The sequence below is a fragment of the Plectropomus leopardus genome, chromosome 13 (genome assembly GCF_026936395.1).
Source record: "Plectropomus leopardus strain MGB_pleo_1.0 chromosome 13, ASM2693639v1, whole genome shotgun sequence".
Lineage (NCBI taxonomy): Eukaryota > Metazoa > Chordata > Actinopteri > Perciformes > Serranidae > Plectropomus > Plectropomus leopardus.
Window position 1 is genome coordinate 19513000 of NC_142188.1, and position 15751 is coordinate 19528750.

Genomic DNA, 15751 nt, shown 5'->3' on the forward strand with positions numbered 1-15751 from the left:
GTGAAAACTAGGTATTTTAAGCCAAAACATCTTTTCCTAACCATAAGCAAGTGTTTTTTGTGTCTAAACATAACCACACATTAACTACAGCATTATTGAAACGTAAAAACAGGTGACGTGTAAACGTATCTGTGAAATAACGACTGACAAATGTAACATATCTGTGGTTTGCAGAAACATACACGGCCATCATTTTTTCTGGCAATGAAGTTGACTAACCTGCTGCTGGCTATACTATTATACCCAGAGTACAGAAATAAGCAGTATTGATCTTCTCAACAAACCAAGTGTATAAGTGTATTTCCTAACATGTTCCTTTTGGTTAAGCTGAATGTTTAGCTTTTATCGGAAGCTGCAGACGGGGGAAGTGTCTTTGTGAAAATTACCTGCGCAGCGTGTGTTTGCATGTCCAGGCAGTTGGGGGAGAGGTCAGTGTGTGGGTGTGTGTGTGTGATGCTACAGCCAGTGAGGGGACTGGTGTCATTTAACCAAATGTTATTTTGAGCCTCAGGATAGTTTACATACAAATAGAATGACCTGAAAGATGCTTCAGGGCAGATTGTAGAGATTTTCTGAAGCTGGATGATATCCAAAAGTTTCTCGACCACTGGGAGGTTAAAACATTCCTATCGTCACACTGGTGCCTTGCAGCAAGTATTGGTGTCTGATTAACACTTACTGAAGCAGTAATATTTTATTTTAAGAGCCAAGTTGAGAAAAACTTTCACACACAGGAACTAGAAATGAAAAAAGTATTAGCTAAAAAAAAAAAAATCCACCTCCATTAAAAATCACTTGAATAATTTATCACATGTGCCATATTCAATTTTATATTTTTAAAAAGCAAATGTTGAAATTGATTTTTTCAGCATTTACAGATGAGGGTAAACTTTTTTAAAAACAATCTTATGTATCTCCTAGATAAAAGGACTGGAAAACCAGTCTACTGATAAGACATGAATTGTAGTTTTGCAGAAATGTTTTCTGAAGGCTGCAGCCTTTACAAAAGAAAAGTTGTGATTGCCTGATAGTGGTCTGAATCTATGTGTGAAGTCTGAATGTCAGCGGCGGAAATGTTTTCCATGACAACAAAAACATTCTTTAACTCAGTTAAGGACAAATTTACAAAGGAAAAATATAAAAGTGAAAACAGTTACAAAAGTACAAACTGAATGTGTCTAAAACATATAAGACGTCTGCACAAATGCACAGCATGCACAGTAAATGCATTTACAGTCACAATGTGACACATTTCAACACACCCATGTCTGTGTTTTGCAAAATTAGTCATCTTTGCCTCCCTGCAAAAACAAAAAAGCCACTTGGAACATTTTTGAACAATGAATACAAAAGAAGTACTCACAAACACAACGAACATGTCTGGAAGATTCATTCAATAATAAGATCTTTTTGTATAAAATGACAGAACACTGACCCTGTTTGTGCTTTTAGCCTTCAGGGGAATATTTGTTGTTAGGGCTTGAGAAATGACATGATGCAATCGTCACTTTTCCCTGTAAGAGCTCAGATGTTACATAATGAGCCAGTTTCTCAAGAGGTTTAGTGAAAGCTGACCAGACAAGAAGAATGCAAAATGTCACCGGTATAAATGCACTCGCATTTTATTCAGTCCTCCTGTACACAAGATTTTACAAAAATAAGGGGAAGGAGATAGAAGAAGAGTCACTAAATCTTCTCCGTTCATGCGTTTACAATACCAACAGAAGTGCTTGTTGTGCAGCTGTGTCCCCGCCACAGTTTGGATCAGTCCACCCTGATATTTCAGCCATATCTGAAGTAAAAATGATACTTATGCCTTATTTATTAAAGTTTGCGGGCATCCTCTTTGAGAAATGTCTGCATGCAACACAAGTAAGTTTCATAAACCGCGTCTGACCTCTGCTGCAGTTCAAGAAAGACAAAGCAAGTAAAATCACGCATTATTGTCTCAGTTTGTGTAAATTTCACAGCGTCACACAGAACACCCTGATGAGGTCTGGTGCCATTAACCCTGAAGTTTTCATCAAAGCCTCTTTATGTCTGTCATTATCTTGATTTTTCGTCAGTGTGCACTTTGTCCCTGAAGAGAGGAGGGGAGTGGCTAAATGTCTCAAACAGGTTTATGGCTGCCTGTGAGCAAGTTTCGAGCCGGACCATTTGCATGTCAAAACTGGAATCCACACCCTCCATCTGCAGACTGCTTATCATGTTGAGACACCTCCTTGTCTTTGTCTCTTCCAGCCGGCACTCACTCCAAATATTAAGCATAAGCTGAACTCACATAAATCTAAAGAGGGATATTCTGGGAGCATTCAAGAGGATTTTCACAAAGTTCACAATCCAAATGTAAGTTACTGTTGTTGAGATAATGTAGCTGTGACTTCAGAAAGAGGAAGCAGCTCTTTAACAATTTGAAGCGCCTCTTTTCACATGAATTCTCTGAACAGCGGGAGGTTTGAGATAAATTGTGTCAGTAAATATGCTGTTCGTACAGGGTTATGGTGTGCAGTAGGTTATATTTAAATATGTTGCAAAAACAACCGCTCTGAGTTTTTTTTATGGGTTGGCAAAGTTAATGCTGACCTCAAAGGATCTAGTAAAAAATGTAAACATATGATAACAAACAGTTTATGAAAGAGCCTGTATCTGAATAAGAGAGGAGAGCACGTCTAATTATGGTTTTTCATTTTTAGTGAGCTGCATTTTCTTTACAGTACCGGCAGTGTGAAACTCACCTGAGAGTACAACTCAAGATAAACTTTCCTGCAGCATACAGCCGCTATAAACATCAGAGTTAACTTGTTCCTCTGCTGCTTTGACATTCAGATGTATCAAACGTGACAGATACTAAATGGAAAAGCTTGAATCTTTAAATCTTTGTTACCTGTAGAATCTGCATCATCACTCTCATCCAGTGAGGTTTGATTCACATCGTTAAAAATATCACATTATTTCAACTGAAACCTGGAGCGACATCACTTTTTTTGTGCTGCTTTTAGATGCCTTTCACAAGCATTTAAACCTTCGAACTCTGAGCAAATTGGTGAGATTTCTTTTACAAAACATGGGAAATAAGGCTATGATTAACTTGGTGAGAAAAGTCCCACAAATATTAAGAAATTATTAGATTTTGAAAATTGTTTTTTAAAAGGTGGAGAAAAATGAAAAGAAAAGAGTAAACTATTTGTAATTTATCACAATTATGAGTTTAAAATTATGTCACAGAATTATCATACTTTGAAGTACTTCTTCCAGGCAATTTCCCTCTTCTTTTCTTAAACTTTTTTTTTTTTTTAAATTTCAGGCAATTTTCTCATACTTTTACTAATTTCTTGCTTATTTTGTGTAATTTCTTCATTTGTTGCTCATTGCCTTCTTCCCATGATTTTGAAAGAAATCAAGCCAATTTGCTTAGGTTTCTAACAGTTCCAAAAAAGTACTGAAATGAAATCTTAAAAGTATATCCCCTATGCTGTTTTTTTAAAGTTTTTTTTACAACATTATTGAACCCTAAGTTGTACCTTTTTTTATTGAAAGACTTTTTGTCTTTTTTGTCAAGAAAATATTTTAAAAATAGTCTATAAATTACAGTTAAAAAGTCAATTTTTTACATCATAAAGTCGTAACAATGTGACTACATCGGCATGTGGAACAAAAATACCAATTATTTGTGCTGGTTTTATTTCACCCCACCTTAACTATGAGGTGCACTACAGGTGCAACGATAACATTCCCGCCTTGGGCATTAATTGCAAGTAATCCTTTAAATCCTGACAGTGAACAGGTTCAACATCTAATAATGATGATGAGTCAGTTTACATGATGTGGCTTGTTAGAATTTTTTTTAAACCAGAGAAATAACCTTATTATTATATAAGGTGCCGTATAATGCTGTTAAAGTGATTCTTATAGGTGGAAATGATGAAAGTGCATTGGTGTGTTTTTATACCCAACATAGTGGAAACTGTAGGCCTCTACACTGCTGGTACACCAAATCCTCATGTAAACAAACACTGTAACCTTTACACAACGGTCGGCCTATAAGGTCCTGGTAAGCAGCTACGAAACTGTTCTGTTCTCAGCTCATCATTATCGTCTTTAAAGACTGTATTCAGTGTTCAAGAAATATTAGTTAGCTATTCATTAATCAGACACTTATGTCTTTTTTGTTTCTCGGGAACTTGTTGACTTTACAATAATGTGTTAGACACTGTAACACACATATGTTTCACTGATACCATAAGAAGAAGAAGCAAGGTTGTAATATAAAAATTATCACTGCTCCTTGTATTAGTTTTGTTGAACAGCATTACTTTTACATTATTGTAATTTTCATGAATTCTATGCAGCATGCATAGTATATGTATAGCCCTATTCTCACCTGGGGACCTTATGCAATTTAGAAATTAATTAATTAATTTAAAATAAATTTAAAATACTACAATTGAAAGTTGCAGGTCCCTCACCTAAGGCAAAATTCAAAAGACAAGTCCCTCCTCAGAGCTGATTTATTTTTTTTTAAATGCCTTATCCGTTTTGCAGCACCCCTTTCACCCTAAGAAATAATGAACAGTCCCTATCCCTAATCACTGACACAGGCAGGCGCGGCGAGAAGGAGCATGCCCAGAGTGCCTAGTCCACTCGCTGTTCCACTAAGGTGTGCACATGACGAGGGAAAATAAACAAATAAACAAATAAAGAAACAAAAAGAACCCAAATCACCAGCAAATCAAAGATATGCCAGTTCTCAAAGGACTAATATCCCAGGGACTCACATGTACTAACACGCATGCACAAACTGATGGTCTACAAGGACAAAGATCAGAGACGCTCGAATAACAACACACACAGAGGAAGCAGGACTTCAGTCTCCGCTCAGGATGCCATTACATCACTTTATCTTTACATAGCAAATAACAGTTTGCTGCTGTATAAATGCTCTGAATGTCACATCTCCTTTGACAATATAACCTTTCCGTGTACTACTTTACACTTTACTTTGCCTGGACACGAGTAAGTCTCTCAGTATTTTGCACCATGTGATGTCTGTTCTCTGATCCTCTCACATCATTTCATTGATTTTCATTATCTTTGACAGGTCCTGCTGAAACGGTCTGGAGCGATGGAGTCTCCAGAGTTGTCCCTGCTGTCGTCCTTGAGGGGAGACTTTAAATCAGAGGATTACGTCCAACCCCACTATAAGGAGACATACCGCCTGGCGATTGATCGCCTGGTGAGCGGCGGCAGAGACAGTTATCACGAGTTCCTCAAAGGAGAACGTGTCGGGAGCTTCCTCTCAGAGGAAGAACTTCTCTTCATCACCGAAAATGCAGAGCAGATCCCACCTCAAAACCACACTGAGGAAATCGATGGCCCACAAGACAATCAATCATCATCAGGGACGTACTGGCCCGTCCACTCGGATGTGGACACACCAGATTTGGAATTGGGGTGGCCGGAGGTCATGCACGATAAACTTCAGACAAATGTGAATCTGCTCTTCCATCCGCCCAGACAAAATAACCCCACAATCAAAGAGGTGATCCGGAAGCAGATTCAGGATGCAAGACAGGTAATCAAAACTGCCTGCAACAATGTGCTAACCCAAAACAAGCTCTGATGTGGCGTTCAGACTGATAAATCTGTCTCAGAGCAGCAACTTGTCTCAGACGCTCTGCTGTCTGTAACCTGTGTTTTTCTAAAGTATGTCGTAAGCACCTGTCCCCCTCTGGGCACATTCACAGACCTTTTGTTGCTCTCAGTTTCCACTGGTAAGGAGTGTCTGCTAGGTCATCAAGGTCAAAATCTGGTTTTGCAACTTGCCATCATCAGAATAAAGTGTGGGAATTACATGAATACATTTCAGAGTCACATCCTTTACACAGTTAACGCCTCAGTTAGTTCTCATATTGTGTCATGATGAATCACAAACTTGTTTTGTAGCTCAAAACTGTGAGTAGACAATTAGTATTCTGCTGCATCTGTACAACCTTGTTCCTGCCGCACTGACTTTTAATTAAACCAACTGAACTTCCAGAACATCTAGAGAGAACAAAATATCAGCTCAAGAAGAACTAATGAAAGTCTTTTCTCTCTTCTGCACAATTACAACTAGTGCAGTGGAAAGAAATCCAAATTTAATGGGAATAAATATGTCATGGGACGCCACACTAATATTCATTTAAATGTCTGCATTTTTCGGCTGTTGCATCATGATTAAGAGTGACTAACTTTTCTCAAGGTTCATCTGAGGGACTAAAACCTCCTACACAGGAAATGAAACGCGTGAAAGGACTCCAAGCAACACACAATTAAGTCGGACGGGATTTCATTAAAGAGCTCATTACATGCCACTGGCACAAAGTATGATTCTGCTTCTTCTCAACTGTCAGTATTTTCAAAGTGCACTTTATCACGATGAACTTTCACTGCAGCTCATTCAAAGTTAAATGGAATAGAAAACACTTTGACCTGGTCCTTCAATACGCACAGTAGTGTGACAGTGTCAGAAATGGATTTGGGATGAATGATTGGATAAATTATAGATACAAAAATGTTTCTCCTTCACTGCTTTGCATCAATATCAGTGAAATCATTAAGCCCTTTATGATAACAGTGTTTTTATTTCGGCATCACTTTTATCTGTTTCTAGCAGTCAGACTCACATTAACTATTCATGTTTATAAATGAAGGCTGTGTGTGTGTGTGTGTGTGTGTGTGTGTGTGTTTGTGTGCATTTCAGCAGGTCATTCACAGGTTTTACACATGTAAACTGGTAAAATGCACTTGGCAGGCTGGACTAATGATTTATTTGCTTTGTCTTCGCAGGTCGTTGCCATTGTGATGGACATTTTCACTGATGTAGATATATTCAAAGAAGTTGTCGATGCCTCTGTACGAGGAGTCCCCGTCTACGTGCTTTTGGATGATTTTGATTTGAAAAGTTTTCTTGCAATGGCTGAAAGTCAAGATGTCAAAATTCAACAACTCAGAGTGAGTATCTCATTTAAACATTTATTATTCTCTCAGTTAAACCTTTTTTTTTTTTTAATTGATTTTAACATTACAATTACACATTTCGCTCTTATTAAAATTATTATTTTTGTGGTTGTTGTTGCTTTTTAATGAAGCACCTAGCATCATAAGAAGGAAACACCAAAACACATCGAGCCCTTTTTGGTTGTTTTTATGGGCACTGCTTGGATTGTTTTCCGCATTAGCATTTGCGAACGGCATATTTTCAGGGTAACAATCTAAAGGAACATTATTGTTTGACCTCTAAAAAATACACTTATTCTTTGCCAAAAGTTTGATGAGAAGATCTTTACCACATCATGTCTGTGCAGCCAGCAAATTTGCATTTCCAAGGATAGCGAAGGAATGGCTCGTGTTGCTCTGCCTCTGATTGTCTTACCGAAACATTCCAGCACGTTCTCATTCGAAGTCAGCAAATACTGTCACACTGTCAGTGATTTCAGCGTCACAGCCACCTTTCACTGCAATATGATAAATCATTTTTAAAGCAGCCAAACCAAACCTTTCACTGTGTTATGACGAGCGGCTGGTCGCCCTGATGGCACATTGCATGGCAGCTTTCATGCTGTTTATAGCACAGCAGCGGTTTATCACAAACTGCCACCACCCCATGCGGTTAATATCAGGTGCTACTGTTTGTGAGTATTTAACGCCTAAGTGCCACTGACCAAGCGTTGGTATTCCATTGTTGTGTTGGGTGTAAAAGTGCTACTGATCTACTCATCCAACTCCAACAAACAAAAACATGTTCCTTCAATAAGAGGAGGCACTTTTAAAACGATGGCCACAGGCATTTTTTAAGATACTTGTATTTCCTGCATACAAAGATGCAAATTTCAATAAGAGTCTTTTTAATGGCCTCTGTTAGGACTTCTATGTAAAAAAAAATTCAAGCCTGGTTTCTCCTGTTTTTGTGGGTGGGGTTGTAATTATTTCTCTAGGCAAGAGACGACAAAGATTCAAACACACCCTTTAAGTTCCCATCAACTGCACGCCACATCCAGCAACAACAGCCACAATAGAGGGGCTCAACATATGCAAATCACTTTGAAACTTCACATTTATGTGTTGGCACAGTAAAGCATGTGCATTTATTTGATGATTGACATACTTGTTAACTTCTGGTATAAGAAAAAAAATGCGATGCATGTTTCTCTGACATTCTCCTTTCACCGCTCTGACGACAGAACATGAGAGTGCGCACTGTGAAAGGTCAGGATTACCTCTGTCGATCAGGAGCTAAATTTCACGGGGCAATGGAGCAGAAGTTTCTTTTAGTCGACTGCCACACAACGATTTACGGCTCATACAGGTAAATCAAACTGCAGTACAACAGTAGCAATAGTTGAGATTACTGAGGCATAAACTAAATACACTCATAGAGCCAATCACTACATTTACTGACACGCTGCAAAATTGCTGTCATCATTTCTTATTGCTGCCTTTTGAAGCACTTTACTTTCTAGAAAGAGTGGCAGCAAAACAGCTTTTTACAGAGATTCTTTCTCAGACCCAAAACTTTTAAAATTATAACTGTGTCTAATTTTCTTGAACCTCAACACATAAAGCAGGGTTTTTAAAGAGTGTTTTAACACAAATCGGTCCATTTTTTCTGCATTAAATCAATCATTTTGTTTGTTCGTAGCTTCACATGGTCATTTGAGAAGATCAATCTGAGCATGGTGCAGGTCATCACAGGCCACCTGGTGAAGTCCTACGACGAGGAGTTTCGAACTCTCTACGCCCGCTCGACTGTTCCTGCTGAACTCTGCCCACCGGAGGGTTTATTCCAACGCAACGGGCCACATGGACGACAGATTTTGCCATCCGTCCAAAAAATTGAACGGAGAGACCAGCTGAGGCACACACTGGACACAGTGTATCGGAAGACCTGTGAGAGGAAACTAGGGGCACGAGACCATGAGGAGAGGCTCTTTGAAGAAGAACATGACCAGTTTGGGCCCCTGATTGAGAACGGAATCGGTGTTCAGAACCACATGCCCCAATTTCAACCTGCAGAGAACTTCTTAAAAAGGCACAGCTACGCTGGGGAGAGACAAGATGGATTCGCGCCGCAGAACATCAGGCCCAGAGCGAGCAACTGGAATATTGCTAGAGAAACTGGAAACAACTACGCCATGGACAATTACTTACCACAGATGCACAGAGGTCAGAACATGCGTCAGTCATACAATGGCAGCGACAAACACATTATGTCCATGCAGCAGAACATGCCAACACTGGAGAACACATCCAAGTCATTCATGCGCACACTGAGGATTGAGTCTTACCTCAAACACCCCGACGTCCCTTTCGGAGACTCTTGTGACTATTTAGACCAGTTTGAACCACAGGACAAAGCAAACCCCTACATGCAGGGAAGGATAAGGTCTTCCCTTGTTTTCAGGTCAACAGTACCGGAGCATTTGGATCCAAACAGACACATGAACAACTCTTCAACTCATGTTAACTCTGCAGCAAACACTTCTATGCACTACTCATCCATGCAGTGGAATTCAACTGCAGCGGCTGAAAACAGAATGAGTCATGACGAGTTCATGTTGAAGAGGAAAAGTTTGCAGATTTTGGATGACAATCAGAATAACGCAGGCTACGGTCCAGGTAGAAACTCTTATAACTCTGTGTACGCTAGCTTAGGCAGAGCTAAAGGCAAACATATGATCACAAACCCGGACATCCTGACAGACAGTTGGCAGAAGAGACATAGCGTGGCAGATCCAAGATCAAACACTGAGTACGGACATGAATCCTCTGGCCACATGTACGGAGCTTTCGCAAGGATGCAAGTGAATAGAAGCACTGCAGGGATCAATGCAAAGAATGGAGTATATGGGACAAATCTGAAAGAGGATCAGAGATCTGCCTCTCATTATGATGTCAAAAGCATCACAAGCACAAAGAGCCCTGGTACCCCCCTTTGGCAGGAACCGCCATCCAGGACTGTGTCTGCAGCAGCCCTGGATGCGAATAGCAAGGATTTAACGGCTAAATCTAACAACAATGGCTCTCAGCATTTTCTAAAAAAGAGCTCCAAGAAAATCAAGTCGTTGCTGAACATACCAGAGAAAAAAGAGAGCTCAACAGCTGAAACTCCGAGTCTGAAGTCAGACTGCAGCACAGACACCATAACAGGTGGGGATAAGGAAAGGCTGTCACTTGGAGGAGGAAAAGGCTACCAAAGCACAAGCAGCTCTGTTCGCTCCTCCTCAGAGCACCAGAAGGAGCACATAGAGGAAGACCATCTAAAATCTTCGAAACCTCGATTCAGAACAGAGGAGCACCAAAGTCCATCCCAGGTCTCTCTCCCTAAACCTAACACAGAGAACAAACCCAGCGGTTTTGACAAAAGCGTGAGGTTGGGCCTCAACTCAGTGAGCTGGAACAAAGATCGAGGCACAGAGACTCGAATTTACAGCAGATTTGAGCCTTTATGTTCATTTGATAAGAAACCATCTGTGCGTTCTGCACAAAGTTTTGGAAACACACACTCTCAGGAGAAAACCAAAGGCCTCCCTAAAGTTGAGGCAGGTATTGAACACAACCTCACTCGGGCTGCACGAGTGCACCATGAAAATAAGCTGGAGAAATTCATCAATCGAATGGGAAATCTCATACACAAGAACAAATAGCCTCAGAGTCAAAACAGCACACTTATTACCAATGCACACTTGACTCATGATGTTAATATTCTGAGAGGTGGTCTTTATTTCTGAGTTTTCTTTGGAAAATGTTTTTATCAAACACTGTTTACATTTTGACCCCCACTTATGTTTTTGTGTACAGATGCACTGATAAATACAACTGAAAGGAGAATGTTTTTTTATAAGTACAGATCTTTATGTAAGAAAATCATAGACGTTGTCTTTATGTCTTTCCTCCTCTGGCATCAACCTGAAGCAATAAATTTAAACGACAGACACTGCAGATGCATGAAGTGGTAGTTGTGTCATAATGTCAAAGAGGGTAGAATTTATTGCTGCGGCTGTAGGTGTGTGCACATAAGGGCTGTTGTCACTGCATATATTCAGAGGATTATTGTGAAGTTGTTGCAGCATGCATTAGTACTCAAGCTAACCACATCATGAGAAACAAGCCAGCCATAGACAGGTTTTATGAACGCAGTTGCAATGTTTTTGAAAAATGGACACAACAGGATAAATCAGACGTCAAAGACAGAAGATTTTCTCAGACGTCATCCATCCAAGATTTGCAATAAATTTTTGTGAAGAGCTGAACTTTATGTACACTGTAAGCACAATGTTAAATACAATACGTAGTCCACTCTGATTTAAGTATTTTTTTAAATCTTTCATTCTTTCCTCAAAAAGAAGGATACGGGGGAAAACTCAAAGCAACACAGCCTCCAGTGTAAAACATATGCACACCAAGTGGAAAAATTCAGCTCTTTTATACATAAATATTTATTTATTCTTTGTAGTTAGATACTTGGTGCTACAACTGAGTATTCAGGGGTTTTTCAAACAGTCATTTAATTGTAACTTGCTAGCCAGTCCCACACCGGTTGAATGTGTTTTGCCTCAGTGATATTTGTGGGAATGAATAATTTTAAACGCACTTGATGTTGTTGAGAAAATGGTGATAAAAGTGATGGATGATGATTAATGTGCTTCTTCCTGTCTTGGATTTATAGATGCACCATGCACATGACATGTTTATTTTCTAGTAGCCTTTTTCAAATGATACCTCCAAAAACCTTTAATAAGAGACAAACATGTGCTCCCTTTTAAGCATTTTGACAAAAGTCTTTCAGGCAATTTATAATTAAAAAATATGAAATAATGGTGAGAGGAAGCAGCCTAAAACAATTTAAAGAGGTGAAACACACAGATGTCATAATAAACTGTCAAAATCAACAAAAAAAAATCTGCATTATTGACATGTTATGGTCCTGCTTACTTTACATAATTGCCTCAAGATGTCAAAACATGGCTAAAGACTCAAAGAGAAAAATTGCATAATTTATTAATTTTTACAATCTGTTTTTCTGTTATTTAGATAAGCTCAGTACACATGTTTAAAACCCGCCATCTGTGAGTGTGCTTTTGGTCACAGTCAGTACAAACCTCACACTTAAATGGCATTGAAAATTACAGTAATAAGTAATTAAATTGTATTAATTTCCTTGTAATTAGTTTCTCTGTGCGGGTACAGATACGCATGTGCTTAAAGCCAGTTCTTTAGCACCAACACTGTCGCCTGAAATTATGTTTTTATGTCACTAAACTGCTCTCTTAATTGCTGCCTGAAATATGTTAAGAGACGTTTCTTTCAGGTTATGAAATATAAGTATGTAGCATGTAGGCTTCACAAAAAGAGGTGGTTGGGTCAGATGGCAGGTGTACAAAATGCAGGACCTTGACGCAAGAACTTCCGATTTTGCATCCAGACTCCAGTCGTAGATTTAGGCAAAAATATGTACTTTGGTTAAGGTAAGGTGGAGATCATAATTTTGGTAAAATGTTAATAATAAAGTAAAACAAAAATGGCCTAAGTTGAGAATATTGAGCAAATACTGTATTAAAGACTGTCTGCTGTTTTGAAGGAAAACAACATTGTCAGTGAATATTTCAGTATCAACAGTTTTGTGACTTGCCAGATTCATTAATTAGTTATATTTTCTCATTGTGCTAAGGTCTTTTGTTTAGCATCACATTTCCCTCAAAATCAGCTGTATATAAAAGCCATTTCTCTCCTGACAGGGTTATCAGCATCCAGTAAACTAATACTGACCTGTTAATAATGTGAAATTAAGCTTGAAATTTAGATACATAAATAAGGATTAACTATCAATACTAAACATACATTTGTCATGTAATCTATTGTTATACCATTATTATACAGAAGAGAATCAAATGCGTGTGTAATGAAAATAATTTTCTTCAGTGCTCTCCAGTTTGAATGTCTTGTGTCTCGATAACAATTTTATCATACGACCTTTTATAGGATATTGAGCTGGATTCTTATTTCTTAGGAAAAACTTTTCTGAAACTCTGGCCTACTAATGGACGAATAGAAAATGTTATAATGTCCATTAGAATAAAAAAAAGGTCCACTTATTGTCATCACTCATTATTTTGTCAACAGTTCTTGTTATATTTGGAGTTTAAGTACAAAAAGGGGAACACAGGAATTTACAATTGTATGACAAAATGTCAGCGCAAATCCTGGTGAATCTCTTATTATGATAATGTCATTTGCAGTGGAGGTCATTCTGTCTCCTCGAAATGTCTTTTCATTATTTTGAAGGACTCTTCTTTTCCTCTTCTCCCACACTCAGCTGCACATTGCCCACAACACATCATATCCTAAATTATTATACCTAAATCTGAATTCATTTTGGTGCAGTACTGTACATAGTTTCATCCAAAGTTGTATATTATACCAGATATACCATTAAAGGAACAGTTCACCCCAAACTCAAAAATATAGATTTTTCCTCTTACCTTGTATATCAACCTTCCCTCCAATATAATGGATCTAGATGGCACTCGGCTTGTGGTGCTCAAAGCAACAGTTTTTTCTCTTTCAAGAAATCATGACCCAATTACTTAAGATAATCCACAGATTGTGCTGTGAGCAGTTTCATGTAGGAACTATTTTCTTTCCACCTAACTATACCCACCAACCACATCACCACACAGAAGTGTGCATCTATTCATGGACAAGAGACTCCTGCTTGGAAGATAGATATAGAAGAATCTATAGGCTCTAGCTGATAGGGATCTACGTTATTGGATTTTTTTCAGATATCCAATGTGCCGATATATATAACAACTCATCCGGCCAATAGGTGATACTGATATTAATAAATCAGTTTTTTCCCCAACCTAATTTTAGTGAACATCAAGTCTCTTCTGTAGTGGAATTAACAACTTATTATGTATACATTATTGCAATAGCCCACCAGCAGATGGAGACGTTAAATCCAATGCTTTTCAGTGTATGAAATATTCATTCATTGTGCAAAATTAAAAAAAAACAAAAAAAAAACAATAAAAAACATAATTTTAGTGTTGATGTTTTGTAGGTGTTCACTTTGTTAAAAAAAATAATAATAAAATAAAATAAAAATATTGGTTTGATATATCATATCATGTGATATACCGGACGTGCGCACAACAGGTAAGAGGAGAAAAAGTATTTCTGATTGGGGATGAACTGTCCCTTTAATCACAAAGAGGACAAAAGAATATCTAAATATGGTATTAGAGAAACACAATAAATCTGGTTTCAGCAACAGTTAATAAGGTTTCTTAATTCTCTTTCCCACTTTTAGCCTTAATCTCAACGGGCTAATCACAGCCTAGGATCAGCCTTAAACCATGAATAGCAGCACTATGGAAAACACATTTGTTGGTAAAACACTATTTCACACTAACCCTTAGCTGGCAGGAAGTGATGAAATATCAACATCAGCACAACAGGTGCCAAACTGTCACAATGCCGATTGAGTGACAGAATTATTGTTAACAAAAGAAGAAAAATAAGGCAACATTAAACAGAGTAAAGTGCTGTGGTGATGTATTTTCAGATGCAGCAGGCTTGTGCATCACAGTTACCCAATTCTATCCCATCACATTAAAACACATCCTGTTGAATCCGCTCCTTTCCTCACCTTTCTTTTCCATCTTAGAAGAAGAAGGGAAACATAAGGAATATATTCGCTAACAATAGCCACAGTATTGTGTGATGCAATGCAGCAAAAAGGCGTCCTCCTCCGCTCTGTCACCAACAGATGATCCCACTTTGATGGCAGTTTTGATCTCAGTGCGAAATGTGAGCTGCACTTTTTTGGATACACCTAAAGCACATGTTCCCACCTCCTGATACTGAGCTTGACAATGCAGCTGGCATTCCAGCAAGCCTCATTGAAATGCAGCTCACCAGTGCAGTGGCTGAATTTACCACAGATAGGATAGATAGATGTGATTGCATTGCTATCTTCAGGGAAGGAAGGAGAGAAGCTCCCACTTCTACAGTCCCTGCCTCCTTGCAACTAAAGGTTTTGCAGCAGAGTGTCCGTGGATTAGGGCTAGTACCAAAACTTGTTGCCAATATGGCACTGGTTCCATACAACACAAACTAAATTGCAACACTGATTTTGGTGCCTCATTTTGCTGCCACATAATGCCCAAGCGGTCAGCTTAATATTTGCCCTCTGGTTCTCCAAGAAAGATGCATGCATCACGGCACGTGCAGTCGCTACTTAATACCAAATTTACTCTGATGGCAGCGAACGTTAGCTGAAAAGCATTCCAACGCTGGGACATGCAACAAATGTTTAAAACTGTGTGTATGGGGGGGCACTTTAAATTTAATGTTACTGGTTTTTTTTGCTGTTCTCACAATTCACTCTCATGACGTTTTCTCTCTCTCTCTTTATGATCAGAGAAACAGTTCTGCTTCATCCTCTCATCGAAGTTGTAAACACCAACAATTTGATAATTACTGTCCGGATATCTTTATATTTTTAACTTCTCTTTAATACTTTCCAACAGGCATTTAAATTTTTATAATGCTTTCATAGATCCTACTGATGCACATGTGGGACTGATAAGTAGTGTTTCCCACAGAATGTGATCTTTAGCCTTTTTACACACAGATCGCACTATAGGACCGTCATGAAGTCCCGCTTTATGTCGCCTTTACATTTTAACAAACCAAACAGAGCAGC

General features: G+C 38.6%; 1 protein-coding gene across 2 annotated transcripts; it reads left to right on the top strand.

The window, feature by feature from the left end:
* Positions 1-2188: 2188 nt before the first annotated feature.
* sack1b (scaffolding CK1 anchoring protein B) lies at positions 2189-13133 on the top strand. Of its 2 annotated transcripts, none has more exons than XM_042502700.2 (5): positions 2189-2346; positions 5099-5572; positions 6829-6993; positions 8223-8347; positions 8681-13133. In XM_042502700.2, exons 2-5 carry the CDS (start codon positions 5123-5125, stop codon positions 10683-10685), a joined length of 2745 nt encoding a protein of 914 aa, XP_042358634.2. In that variant the 5' UTR covers positions 2189-2346; positions 5099-5122; the 3' UTR covers positions 10686-13133. The 2 variants fall into 2 exon arrangements, with proteins under 2 accessions (XP_042358634.2, XP_087942832.1); XM_088086706.1 differs by lacking the exon at positions 2189-2346 and adding an exon at positions 6242-6363 and having other exon boundaries at positions 5435-5572.
* The last annotated feature ends 2618 nt before the right edge of the window (positions 13134-15751 follow it).

What these genes read in the sequence shown, in the direction of transcription:
- sack1b (XM_042502700.2), top strand. Translation starts at nt 5,123, where the DNA reads ATGGAGTCTCCAGAGTTGTCCCTGCTGTCGTCCTTGAGGGGAGACTTT. An exon ending in AGATTCAGGATGCAAGACAG is followed by an intron (nt 5,573 to 6,828) that starts GTAATCAAAACT and finishes TTGTCTTCGCAG; the next exon opens with GTCGTTGCCATTGTGATGGA. An exon ending in ACGATTTACGGCTCATACAG is followed by an intron (nt 8,348 to 8,680) that starts GTAAATCAAACT and finishes GTTTGTTCGTAG; the next exon opens with CTTCACATGGTCATTTGAGA.